At 41.1% G+C, this 14,815-nt stretch overlaps 1 protein-coding gene across 6 annotated transcripts in view; it reads right to left on the bottom strand.

The window, feature by feature from the left end:
• Positions 1–3,366: 3,366 nt before the first annotated feature.
• Kiaa1328 (KIAA1328 ortholog) overlaps positions 3,367–14,815 on the bottom strand; it is a 262,182-nt gene continuing 250,733 nt past the window's right edge. For all 6 annotated transcript variants that reach the window (XM_034517966.2, XM_034517964.2, XM_076912878.1 and 3 more), the window contains one exon: positions 3,367–7,097. In XM_034517966.2, coding sequence (XP_034373857.2) covers positions 6,893–7,097 — 205 coding nt within the window. In that variant the 3' untranslated portion in view covers positions 3,367–6,892. The remainder of the gene's footprint in view (positions 7,098–14,815) is intronic.

Genomic DNA, 14,815 nt, shown 5'->3' on the forward strand with positions numbered 1-14,815 from the left:
GATTCCAGGGTCCATTTGTTTCCGAGGACCTCCTGTTTCCCTCAGAGGAGGACCCCTTGGCTGAGCCTGCCTGCTGTGCACCTTATTCTGAATTGCTTGGGGTTTGCAGCTCTCACCCCAATGAATACTTGGAGGATAAGAAGCAAATCCTTTGTTTTCAGTTTCCTAGCACTGGACTGGTGGAGGGTAAGGCAGGGGCCCAAGGTCAAAGACAGGATTTCACTGGGAGGTATGGAAACTTGCTGGATTATGAAATGAATTGGTTGAGACACAGCATGCATGTGGTCTCAAAGGATCCTCCTCCACTAAGATAGCATTAAAAGTTCCTTTATGGTGGAGAGACCTGCTCAACATCACCTTACCCAGATGATCCAGGCTTCTCTCTTCTGGATCATGATGAAGCTGTCAAGAGCCTCCCATTCAATACCCTGAGGACAGAGCATGACTTTTTTTTTTTTTTTTTTTTTTTTAACTAAAAAAATGCATAACCTGAATCAAACCATCAGGAAACATCAGATGAGCCCCAAATGTGGGAACATTCTATTAAATGAATGGCTTACACCACTCTAAAGAAACATGACAACTAAACACAATTCATGAATCTGAATGAAAACTTCTCCAGAATGTGCCCATGTGTTTGTTTTTTTATAAGGACTATCGGTGCAGCAACTGACAAGAATCAGATGAGGTCTGTGCATTATATTAGATATTGGTACTCTGTCTTCAGTTCATGCCCTGATTTTGACCACCACGTTATGTAACAAATTGCCCTCATTTTTAGGAAGTACATGCAGAACTATTTGAAAAAACAGAGGGTACTGGGTCTTCAGCTTACCCTCAAGTATTTTTGAAAATAAGTACTGGTATGGTGTTTATATGTCTGTGAAAAACTGAGTGACCAAGCAAATAAGCTACAGGAGTTCTTTGAATAATTTCTGCAACCTTTCTGTATTCTAAGCTCAATATAAAATAGGTGGGTGGTTCCTATTTAGTCTTCACACATTAAGCCCACACTATACTGCATATAGGTATCAGGCCATTAAAAATAAAGATAAACATTGAAAAAAATAAAAGCCTACAACTATGGCCAGTGTGAGCAATAACTGTCCACTGTCCATTCTGACTTTCTTTCCTGGAACAGCATGACTATCCAGACAGAAAGCAGCATTGCCAGTGTTTCTCCCACCCTGCGCCCTGTGTGTGTGTGTGTGTGTGTGTGTGTGTGTGTGTGTGTGTAGGTGTTTGTTAGTCAGCAGGCACTGCCTACCTTTTATTAAGACAGTATTTCTCAGTGGCTAGAAACTTGCCTAATAAGCTAACCTGGATGTTTAGTAAACCCTTTGTTTCTGCCTCTCCAATGCTGGGATTATAAGTGTGCACAATAACACCTAGCAGAACACCTAGCTTTTCTTGGACATGGGCTTTGGGAATTAAACTCTGGTCCTCATGCTTATAAAGCAGGGAACTTCACTAAGCTACCTCCTCAGATCTAGTTATTCCAATCTGAATAGACGTCAGGTGTGAAAGGACAGTACATAGGTGTCTGAGAGGCAGATTGAGGAAGGGGAGGAGAGAAAGACCAGGAGTCATTAGCAGCATCCAGAAGACGCCTCCACAGCTCACAAACCCTAGCCCTGGAGCAGCTCTCAGCTTTGCCTGCTGCTGACACTCACCTAGGCTGAGGCCAGTAAAGCCTGGTGCACTAAGAAGCCAGGGCCTGGCATGGATAATAACGTTCCAGTCTGAAGGGGAAAACAGGTAAGCAACATTCTGAAATTGGGGTGGTAATTTACCCTACTGGGGGGTTAAGAAGGAGCTGGAATCCCTGCCTAAGGTGGGGCATACAGTGGGAAGCAGCAATGATTAGGAGTTTGTAGGTTCGGTTCTTGCTGGCAGTCATGGAGCCCCTAGCTCTCCATGCTTCAGAGAGGCTTGCTGCCATCTGCCAGCCTTCAGAGAGATTGTGAAAATGCCTGGTGTGCATCCCAGTAGGTATGTGAGCAACATTTTATCAGATCTCTAGTTTTGGCAAGGAAAAGGCAAAAGCAGGTGTGAATATGCACATTGTCTATGCTATATGTAGGCTGAAACACTCAGTTTGCACTGGTGAAGGGATTTGTGTAATACCACGCAGGTAGGAATTGAGGCTGGGCCGCTAATGAAGCACTAGGGAATAGTATACTGTTAAAGCGGGCCAGAACCTCACAAATCTCCTCCCATGGCCTTGCTTAGCACAGACTTAGCACCTAAGGCTGGCTGTGAGCTTGCTCACTACCTGGTATTTCTTCTAGTGCAACGATAAAATACTCTGATAAAAGCAACTTAAGGAAAAAGAGTTTACTTCAGCTTACAGTCCAAGGCAGAGAAGTCAGAACCTTGAAGCAGCTGGGAAGTAGAGACAGATGTGCACTGGTACTCAGTTCCTATCCCTGTTAGGGAATGGTGCCACCCACAGTGGATGAGTCTTCCTGAAAACATTAAAATCCCTAGCATTCTTAGCTGCTAACCTAACTAGATAATCCTTCAAAGTGTACCTGGAGGGCTGACTCTTAGATGATTCTTGATCCAGCCAAGTTGGCAACACTAGACATCACATTCACCTTACATCTCCAGCCTCCACATCTTTAAACACCCAATGTTCCTTTGCCTAGGACAGGGCTGCCATTCAGATTTCTATCTACACTGACCTCAGAGAAACAGCACTGCATTTCACCTAACCTTCCGCCCACTGTTCTGTATGCTGCTGAGAATCCAGAGTGATACATTTTCCCAAGACAGTCAAAGTACGTCAGAGTTCACCCAAGACTGATGATTCCTCGATTGTTCTCAAACTCCTTGAGAATTTGAGGAAGGCTATAAATCCACAAGTGGGGAGGAAACAGAAGGGTGGAGGAAGGTTCTAGAAAGAGATCTACCAGCCTTTTTCTTTGGACGAGAATCTGTCACCATGGGGAGATGTGTTTTTCCTTTCTACTCTAGCCCCACTCTGGTATCTGTCCCTGGACAGAACAAGATGCAAGGCCACCGGCATCTCTGATCCCACTTCTATACTCAGTGGCCCTCCCCAAGCTCAGGAGGGAAGCTAGGGGGCTGCAATGCCAGGCAGACCCACCCTGACATACATGTTCCTTCCAACCAAGGAAGAAGCCCAAATGGAACAGTTTTCTTTGATATCACAGATTCAACTGTGTCTTCTCAGATTCAGCATCACTCAGCCTTTTCTACCTTTGACACAGTAAATCTCCTTCTGCTATTATCCAGCTTGATGAAGTAAGCTGTGTCACTCCGAGAAGACATACATAATGGTATATTAAAGAAATCATGATTCTCTTCATTCATACTCAGAAAAAAATTATTACACTGTAAGAAAGTCTGAATAGCATGAATTTATTATGATGATTTAATATTTCTAGCACTTGAGTTAAAAACACCCCTCCATAAATAACTGTCCATAGAAAATACAGAAAATTTATACAGTTTACCATTTCCCAATGCTATATAAATCTAACAAGCTAAAATCTCTCAGAGTAGATTTGAAAACCTCACCTAATCTCACTGGGATACAACATGGTCTCCCTCACCTCAGCAGCCTACTGGCCACCTCAGAACATAAAGCTGGAAAGGCTGTGGAGGAAGAAAGGGTGAGGCAGCACCTGGGGAAAAGACAGACGGAGCTTCCAGGTGGGAGTCCACTGTGAGCAACTGTGTGCTAGTGCCAGCTTAGGGTCAGCCAATCAGGTGTCAGACAACAGGGGCAGGGAGAGGATGTCAGCTCTGGACTAAAGTTGTTCTGGCCAACCACCTCTGTAGTTCTCTAACACAAACACTGATGCCTGCCTTTGGGCCTGCTGGTTGCTCCATGTTCTAAGCAGTCATATCTCAGTGCCCTCCAACTGCCAGCTTCACATTCTTGGGAACTTTGACCTTCTCATTCTGGTTTTTCTCTGGTCTAGGTTTTTAGGGTTAGGTCAGCAGGTCAGTCCTAAAATCTGCAGATAGAGTTATCATTCTCAGAAGGTATCAATAACTCACCTGCATATCTGTATGTCATCAATGGTGAGGCTGGCTCCTCAAACATAGCATATGTTAGCCTGGACACCTGGAACTCTAAGTGTCCATAAGAAAGAGAAACAGGACCCAGTACAATGTGTTATAATGAGGAGAGCCATAACAGAGGCTCTGGACTTGCTGCATGGCCAGCCTTTTGACACTGCAACATGATGACATGATTTATTATATATAATGTTCATGTTTGAGAGCTGCACAATCAAGTTACACACAAAAAAGTGAAAAACAAAAATAATAACACAACTCAAAATGTTTTAAGTAAGTTTACAATTTTGTGCTGGGTCACATTCACAGCTATCCTTGACCATATGTGGCCCATGGGCTATGGGCTGGACATATCTGCAAATCTTTCTGGAGCCAGCAGTACAGTGCCAGGAACATAGGGAAATTTCATAAAGTGGTAACAACTTAGATAGTCTCAAATTACTCACCCACAAGGACCCTGAAAGAGAAGTTTGTCATTGGGATGAGTCTAACAGTAGCGAGCCACAGTAGGGAGCAAAGGAGAGAAGGTGATGGAGGTGGCTGATGCAACGAAGGGACATGGGACCAGAGATGGAGACAGAGCCCTGATGTGCCTCTCTAGGGCTGTGCCCCTTGTCCTGTAAGCCCTGGGGAGTTCTTTGTATCTTTAAATAGGGGAGTTAGAAACCTTAAATTTGGAAGGAAATGTTAACCATTGTAGATAAGGGACTTGGGAGGTAGCAGTGGAAGTGCCCATAGCCTGCTATCTCCAGCTCTCTCTTCTGACCCTCCTTTTCTCCTTTATGAGAGAGCTGCATGCAACATGGAATTGTACCGAGGCTGCAAAGGGACTTAGGCCTGTTTCCTTTCCTCCCTTCTTCCCACTGCTCTCATGTGCTACCAATCCATGTGGCTGATAAATCATGACTGGACAGTAGAACATGGTCTTGAGTGTTTGGATATTGACTCAAAATAGGAAAAAGAAGTAAAGAAGAGGACAATGACCCCCATCTCCATCCCTGGGCTTGAACTGTTCCTTACTATCTGGTGACCTTGGTGAATCTTGTTAAACCAAATTTTTCATTATTGAGTACACTTTTGCTTTGAGGAAACATCTAGGGGCTGGCCAAACAAGTCCCAACCAACCCCTGAAGAAAGCAGGCACATGACTTGTACCTTCTTCCCATTCTGCTGTGGGACAGGCCCCAATCCTCTACAACAACACATATCTCAGAGGAAATTTAATACAGATTAAAATGTTAACATACACCATTCAATTAACAAAGTCACTAGATTTTATGTGTGTGTGCGTGTGTGTACACATAAATGCCTGCAGGAGAAAGACGGCAACTGGCATGTGTGAAGTGTGTTGACTGATGCACCCCTGAAAACTCTTTTTTTTTTTTCCTCTTTCAAACTTCTTATGCTAGAGAAGAAGCAATTAAATTCTATTCACTGGCACGCCATCGCAAAAAAGGCTTTAGTTTTTAGGCTGTTTATAACTTTTCTACAGATAATTAATCTTCTTAAGGAGATCAGATTCTCTTTCTTTTCTTTCTGGAGACATACTGGAGTAGGAAGACTGCTGATGCCCAGAGCAGTGACTATGGTTATCGCAGGTCTAAAGAAACAGGTATAGTTATGCTGTCTTTGACACACAAGATAGAGAAAAAATGTTTCTGGAAACCCAACTGAGAAAATGGCCATTTCCACCACTCCAAAGACATATCCTAAAGGTGTTTTGAAATGGAACAAGCCTATTCTAGTTACTCTCAGGGTGACGTTGAAAAGGAAGTTGGAATCTGCAATGAACTTTCAATTTCCAAAGGGAATGACTACAAGTAATTAGTCTTGCTCTTGCATTTGCCTCAGAGGAAGAGTATGAGACTGGGAGGCTTACAGAGAGGGAGCCTGAGTAGACTCAACAGGACTAAGCTCAGCCTGAACCGAAAAGACTCAGATCTGGGCCAAGAAAGATTACCAGCAGAGCTGTCTTAGACTCAGTGCATCCATGGGCGCTGCTCAGAGTAGGACTATTCATCCTTATGGAGTGAGGTGGGGGCAGAAGGAGCCTGCCAACCTGCCAACCTGCCAACCTGCCAACTTGCACCCACTTGACACTGCTCTTTCTCTAGTGCCATCTTCCTCAGACACAATCACAAATAAAGTTTACAACAACAACTGACATTGAAGTCAACAAGAAACATCCATCATGGGACACTGGAGAGGTGGTTGCCTAGACACTGGTAAATTTTCCCAGGCAGCCATTCCCACATGGTTTAATGCCACCGTGTGGTTGGGAACTTCCCTGTAAGTCATTAAGCCTTTTGGTTTAAGGGGTGACAATGACCAGGTTGATGACCACAAGTATTGGTTCCATGTAAGATGATATTAGGGTCGCCAACTTCAATTTCAGAATGAAGAGCCACACTTAGTGTTGGAGAGGAGAGAAGAGCCTTTCTGAGTGGCTACTTTTTAATTTAAGAGGTCTGTCAATGGGAAAGTGTTCCTTCTGTAAAGAGTCAACTTTTTGCAGTAGTAAATTGAGAACTATCTTAAAATGACACTAGATATTCATGGAGTCTGCCACACACAAAGTATCCCAAATTTCTAATTTCTGTTTGGTATAGAAAAGATCCTACCCTTAAGCAATCTCCTTTAGTCTGATTCTGATGAATGGTTTGACAAAAAAACACCCTGATTTATTAGAATAGTTTCTATATTCAATACCATAAAAGGATGTGGGCAAGAGGTTTCCATGAAAGGAGAGACTCAGCTACTTTCCAATTTAACATCCTATATCAATATGGAAAGGAACCCAAATATCTCCTGTGGGAATCCTGTAGCATGTGCTTCAGAGTCATATGAAAAATATGTCTTCCAGAATCTGATCCTCTTCCAGGTCTTCAGGGCTCCTACGTGTCCTTACTTTCTTCCAGGTAGACTTCTGAGGGGTAGGTCGGAGAGTACTCCATGTCCCTGCTGCTCTGGAGGGATGCGGCTGCGATTTAGGAGCAGAATTTGGGCTCAGAGACTGAACCAAATCCAACAGAGATGTCTCATACCTGTAAGACAGCCAGAGAAAACAGGGTTAGAAGATTAGAACACTAAGATCCAAAGCCTCTCAGAGGTACCCGGGCCAAGACTTTGACCACAGAGCCCACCACAGGGAAACTTTAGGGAGAAAAGCCCCAGAAAGGGTTTGAGCACAAGGCTCCTGTTACTGTCTGTAAGCTTTATTCTTCTGCTGACCCCAGCAGTCCTTTCCAACTTTCTAACTGCACAGAGACTGAAGAATAGGAAGAATAGTTCTGATAATAGTAATGATATTACTTCTACCCAACTATGTTGAGGCAGACAGACAGTGGCTCCATCACCTGCAGTGCACAAGCTTCTCTGTAGCAGAACAGACAGGCTGAATTCTACATATGTTCTTTATAGCTCAGAAATTACTTAGCACATCTCCTTGAATGGAATAGATCATACCTCCAAGAAGAGGAGCACTCATAATGATTACTTACTGAAAAAAATGGGTCTTTGATATATTTGGACTAATTTTCTGATTTTTATAAGTGAGGAAACTAAGGTTCATAAAGATGAGCCAAAGGTTTGAACCAAGGCCCTTTTGACTTCCTAGAATGTTTTTTCCATCAAGATTAACATATACAACAGTGGTGACATATGTCTTTAATTCTAGCAATGGGGGCAGGGAGAGGGACAGAGACAGGTAAGTTTGAGGCCAGTCTGGTTGACAGAGTGAGTTCCAGGCCAGCCTCGTCTACATAATGAGATCACAATAAAGAATTATTAATAAGGCAAAGATAGCAAAACAGAAAGATTGGCACCTCAACTGCATATTAGTTTGTTGTAACTAGGCTGTTAGTAGCTGTAACCATGCTATCTTTTTCTCCAATGAACTAATCTAATTTTTGAATTTACATTAATCTAATGTATGAATACCCACTTTTATGGATCTGCTGTTAAGCAAAATACAAATTAATTCCTGTCTTAGGTTGGGTTTGTGAAGAGACATCATGACCAAGGCAACTCTTATAAAGGAAAACATTTAATCAGGGCTGGCTTACAGCTTCAGAAGCTTAGTCTGTTATCACCATGGTAGAAGCATGGCAGCATCCAGGCAGATATGATGATGGAGAAAGACCTGATCTGTAGACTTCAAACGGGGACTGTCCCACTGGGCACAACTTGAGCATATATAAGATCTCAAAGCCTATTCCAACAGTGACACACTTCATCCAACAAGTTCATACCTATTCCAAAAAGGCCACATCTCCTAATAGTGTGACCCCCTATTGGCCATGCACTCAAACACATGAATCTACAGGGGTCACATCTATTCAAACCATTACACTTCCAATGTGATATCATATTAAGTACCAGAAAAGAACAGTGTCACTATCAGCTCACATTATATGAATATGGTTCATTATATGAATATGTTGAATTAATATGGTAGAGACTATAAAGCTGGTTAGCTTGGCCTATGGCTGTTTGGTATCTGAATAATATTAAAGATCCCTTACCCAGATTTACAAAATACCACCCCTTGAAACATAATGGTTTGTCTGTGTTTCAGCCACAGACATAAATTCCATTGCTTCTGAAAGGCAAAAAGCCAGTGCTCCCAACTTTTCTAGGTACATAGCTGACTTTATGAGTTTCATTATAGCAGAGTGATAAGCAAAAAGCTTGTTTGGTCTTCTCTGCCAGTGCCATCCTGATCTGTGTTGCTGTGAAACTAATTCTATTCCTATGAAGCTAGATATAGCCAGAGCCTTGCTTTCCATTTGCTTGCTCCTGATCTAACAAGATGCAGGCACAAAACTTCAGAAAGGACACAGCCTAACCGCTGATTTGACTTGGCTCCATACTGACAATTTTAGAGACAGTCTGACAGGGTGTGCTGGAATAGTTTGAAAACAAATTATTTTTGGGTTCATTCCATAGGCTGGTTTGGATGAGAAGACCCTCCCCACAGGCTGCCCCAATAAGAAACCATTCTCCCTTAGTTGCCCATGATGTAAAACACTATCCCAAGAATGCCTTGATGAAAAGCGTCTTTCCATTCACTGCCCCAAACAAGAAGAACCTCTCTATAGGCTGTTAAGAATCACCATGATGACAGAGATTTTCTTCACCTTTCTCATGTTTTGTGATTTTATTAAACCTCTTTTACTTTGATTTATATTACTAATCCTGTCAGGGTTCAATCCTTAGCTGCCATTTCTTAGGTGGTTTTATCTATTCTTATGGTTAGCATCTACATGTCAATGACTACCAAAAGCAGGTAAACAACGTTGGTCTTAAGTTCCAGAATCATATAGTCAACTGACACCTGATACTCTTACTCAAATGTGCAATAGAAATTTCAAAATTTCCAAAAGAGAACTTGACATTTTTTCTATACTCCTACTCCTTTCCATCAATCTAGTTGTATAGACTAAAAAATTAAATAAATAAATAAAAACTTGCTATTCTTTCTAAGCCAGAGCAATGGCTCAGCTGTTAAGAGTACATACTACTCTGACAGTGGACTTGAGTTCAGTTCCAAGCAACAATGTGGAGCAGCTCACAGACCCTGTGAGTCTAGCTCCAGAGGAATACAATGTCTTAGGCCTCTGCAGGCACCTGCATTTATCTGCACATGCCCACATGCATACACACATATTCCTAATTAAAAATAACAAAAATACATCTTAGAAAACCTTATTATCCTTGATCCCTACCTGAGCCTGTATGAGTTGTAGTCTCTATTTAAGAGGGTCTTCCATAGATCTTTCTAGCTCTCTCTGTCCAGGTTTTTTTTTTTTTTTTTTTTTTTTAGTATCACCTCCTCAAAGCTGGTCTTCCAAAATAACTATCATTTCATAAATACTTTGTTTTATGATATTTTATTTTACTTAAATTACTCAATAAAATATAATATATATAAGTTGCTATAATTATCTTTATATGTATATACACATATATTTTTTGTCTGCTTCAATAAAATGTGATTCACACAAGTTTAGCTGTCATTGGAAACTATTACCACAGGCTACTTTACATGTACGTACTTCTTTCTCTTATAGTTTTTGGTTGAATTTATTAAGAACCACTATCAGACCTGTAGCAAATACTAATCTCAAAACTATTCAATGTTCTATAATAGTTATCAAAGGAGATTTTTCTTCTTCAGGAAAAATTGAGTGTCAGTTCTGAATTTACACAAAAATTATGACAAACCAAGCCAAAAAAAAAAAAAAAAAAAAACCAAATGAAAAATCAAATATATTTATTACTGCTAAGTCTCTGAACTACTTTCACAGGTCAGGGTATTTATCCTTTACTTCTGAGAAAAATTCACTGAACTGATGATATTAAAATCTGTGAAAACAAATGAATTTCACCACCAGCATTATTGATTCAATAACACAGTAAATTTAAATGTTTTCCCTTATAGTAGCGCTTTCTCAGCAACACAGTGAATAACCATGCATTAAATGCCTTGAATTTTCACTACATCTCTGTATTTCTCTTCTCCAACAGAAATACTATCAGTTGTAGCTCATCAGACTCCACTATGGGTTGTACTGAATTAGTGTTATCTCAACTGTTTTGAAAATATTGCTGTCTCTGGCTGTTCCACACAAGTTATCCATAGAGTTGACCAGCCATTATTCATTGTCACTCTCTCCAACTCTAACATCAGTCATGCCATAAAGACTAAAAGAAAAGCATCATAAATAATTTGCCTCTCTGTCCATTGATACTCCTGCCAGAGCCAGCCAGTCAGTCAACATGGGAACCATGACTTGAGGAGTGAGGATGATTATATGAAAGGCAGAAAAAAGATGGAGGAGACAGCTATGGGAAGGCTGCTGGTCAATGTCATGCCAGCAACGAGTATATTTTCTCAGTGTCTTTTAAAGGCATGCAACACAAAGCTTCACTAATTCTAGGAAGATAAACAATGACAACAAATGCTTACATGGCTAATTTATGGTACACATATCTATGTCTGACTAAGGCCATTTCCTTCAGGTTAGGAGAGTCTCTCAAGGATGTATGTGTAAGTGGAGGAACTTGGCATGATAAAATGCACATCTTAATTTAAAAAAAAAAAAGATGTCAGCAGACTCATTCATGAACAAGCAAAAGGTCACTCAAACTTAAGTCTGGATGTACTCCCATGTTTTATAATATAAGCCAAAGCTGTCTCAGCTGTTAGTACAGAAAGACTGTACCTGTTTTAGGTGTCTCCTCAAAAAGTGTGGACCTTACCAGTCATCAGTACATGCATCGTAGATTCATTCCCTGTCTTAGGTTGATCTACCTCCAAGAGAATCTTACCTGTCCTTTTTTTTTTTTTTTTTCCCTATAAGAAGCACTTTATCAGTCATGGAGCAGAAAGTTGTGCCTGTCTTAGGTTGACATCCGAAAACACAGCTCTTAACCATCATTAGCATACAAATAATCTTTTATATGGCCTGTCTTAGGTTGAAAATGTTTTCAGGATTATCTTACCCATCATTGACCACCAACTTCTGCTAAGGAAGACATTGGAGCTCAAATTACATAACTATGCTTTGATATTTGTAACAGCTCTGATTTCTTGCAAAAGAACAGGTAATAGACATGCCATAAAAAGATCATAAAGCCAAGTCCTGATCTGCCCAATAGGAGAGAAGTAAATAAGGACCATGAAGAAAAAAATGGCCTGTAATATTTTTTCAGAATATCATTTGCAATGTTAGCAGTGTCAAAAGACAAAGGCTTTGTGTTTCTTAAACTTACAACCTCCTTATGCAGGCTAATAAATCTAAAAGAAATATTAGTATTATGCCATATACCTTGAAGGAGCCTTTTTTACTTTGGTTCAATTATGCTGACTCTCATTATACATTTTTGGAGTTATACAAATACATAGGTATCGAGAATGACATTCCAAATGGCTTCAGAGTCATTCCTTGTGGCTCATTGCCCATGATCTACACTATATAATATAAAGCATTAATTCATTGTTCTGTCTATCCAAATCCTCTTGTATGCTCAGGACATTGGTTACATTTTCAGCAAGATGATTAACAAAACTAGCTTTTTGTACCTCTTGTGCTAAAGCTAATGGAGAAGTGGTAGTACTGGCTATAAGTGCTATGAGAGTAACAACATCGCAAAGGTTAGCCCAACTATATGTTTGCTCCTTGCCAGAGTGTGATCTAATTCTTCCAGTATTTGTAAGCCTTTTTCAGAATACACAAGTTCAGATAATTTACAGGAATCATATTAAAGCTGGTTGATGTACTACCATTAAAGATTGACCATCATACAGTACAGAAACATAATTGGACAAAAGACAATTAAAACAAGAAACATTGAATTCATTATCAAGGCCAATAACAAAGGTAACATTTCCAGTTAGTAAAAGATTAGGTGAGGGTAACATGCTGTCAGCACAAAGTGAGCCAAAGTTAACTCCAGAAGTGTTCCCTATATGTTCCTCTCAGCTTCAGGTACTCAAAGTGCCCTTTCTTTAAACATACTATACCATACCACACTGCATTGAACTGCATTGCACCACACCACAAAATAAAACAAAACTTTCTCCTATTCAGCATGCTCCTCTATGACCATTAGCCATCTGGGTCTCCTCAGATTTAAATCAGAGAATTTATAATACAAGTGCTTATGCTTAGACAACAATATCACGCTGTACACCAGGATGACAACTTGGGGGAAATGAAGGAATCTCAGGTCTCAGCCTAAACTTAAAAATTAACTTCTCCAGAGACATGCTCTGGGAGAAGCGCATTCCAAAGACTTACACACATTCCATGAAGGGCCCCAAGATAAGAGGATTAAAAGGTTATCAGGAAGCTGGGCCCTTAGTGCAATAAACCTGGGTAAACAGGAACTATGGTATAATAGACTTAGCTAATACTCATTGTCATAGGATAATGTGCAAATATGAGTTGCCAAGAAACCTAGTGTGGGAGCGGCTGTTTCAGGTCAGCCTTTGTGGTTAGCATTGTCTAAGAGGTGACTGTAAGATTGCCCTCTCTCCCCATAGTGACTTCCCTGGCCTCAGACCTTAGGGCTAGTGTACTTGCTCGAGAACAGTTTCCCAATAAACTTGCATTTAATATAATCTAATCTGGCTTGAACTGGCTCATTTCAGTGGCAGAGAAATAATTTATCAGTCAGTATGTGTCAACACAAGTTTCAAGTAAAAGAAACAAAATGGCAACACAGATATGAGTTTAGGAGCTAACCCTAAAATAGTTAAAGGTGGAGCTATTTCATCATACCATGAACACCAACATCCAGAAAGATCTAGCATCTCTTCCTTTCCCATACTGCATTTGGTAGTGAAGTGGCCAGCTCTGAGTCTTTGGAAAATTGCACTGCCTCCCTTCCTGGGAGAGAGAGGTCATAGAACAGGTAGGCACCCCTCCCTCCCTTCTTTTCTCAGGAAGACCACAGTGGGGAACAGCATGTAGACACATTTCTCAGGGCTGTCCACCATTGCTCCCCAACCCCCATTCCCCCAGACAAGGAAAGTTCTTGCCACCTCATTCCCTAAGGAACAATCAGTTTAAAAGTCAGACTGTCTTGCCAATCATAGTGTGCCTAGTTGCTGTTTCTCTATTCTGCCCCTGGAAACTATATAAAGGCTCCCTGCATGATCTACCCAGGGTTGCCTCTCCTTTTGGATGCAGGATGACCCCCAGCATGCTGGAACAATAAACTCCTCTTGCTTTTGCATTGATCTCCATCTCCGTGTGATTCACTCAGGGGGTCCCGGTAGCTAAGACTCACCAGAGTCTTACAGTAGGTATCTAACATCCCTGTGACAGGTTTGTTTCCTTCTCACACTCATGCCAAACTGTCCTCAGTCTGGAGTGAGGACATTATTACATTACATTATGCTGGCATTATTACAGCAGACTGTTTCAGGAGGGTGGGGCAAGCACAGATGCTTTCTTACCATTACTCCACTCTACATACAGCCACAACTAAAATGAACCTTCTGACACTTAGAAATCTTAATTCCAGTTTTGTGGTTTCTTTCTGGTTTGTGTTTGTCACTATAACTCTGATGTTCACCAGGACTTCCACTGTCACCATGGACCATAAGAAGCCTCACCAGAGCCTGCACCAGGATGTTTAGCCAGCAAATTGTGTTCCCTCTCTTTATAAGGTTTGTGTGCATCAGGTATTTTGTTTTGGCAGCATAAAATGAACTCTAAGCCACATGATAATCCTGGTACCAGAGAGTATAAATAGTGAAAGATGGACTATAGAGAATCTAGCAATCTTTCTGAGGTTCTGTGATTTAACGATAATACTGTCATAGCTGTCTTACTAGGGTTTTTCATAACTTCACTATAATATTTCTGATATAGCTCTGAAGACCCACAGACTTGGGAGACCCTTCCTCAAGTCTCAGGAAATCACAACCACCCAAAAATCACAAGAAACCATACCTGGATGCAATCAGCAGAGGTTTATTGGGGAGAGTTGGCTAGTCAATGGTCAAAACTGCTCGTCCACGCAGGAACAGAATTTTGACAAAAGGCCTGCAAGCTGAGGGGGGTTTTTTATAGCATAGGGTGGGGAAAGGAAGGCATTTTCTCGCGGTTACACATGACTGGTTACATTACAAATTTTGAACATAACACTGGGAAGACCAAGGGAGGGAGGGTTAACCAAGAACAGTGGAACATTCCAGAGGAATCCAGCCCAAATGATCCAGAGTCATGTGAAAATCACTCTGCACACT

The sequence above is a fragment of the Arvicanthis niloticus genome, chromosome 14 (assembly GCF_011762505.2).
Source record: "Arvicanthis niloticus isolate mArvNil1 chromosome 14, mArvNil1.pat.X, whole genome shotgun sequence".
NCBI lineage: Eukaryota > Metazoa > Chordata > Mammalia > Rodentia > Muridae > Arvicanthis > Arvicanthis niloticus.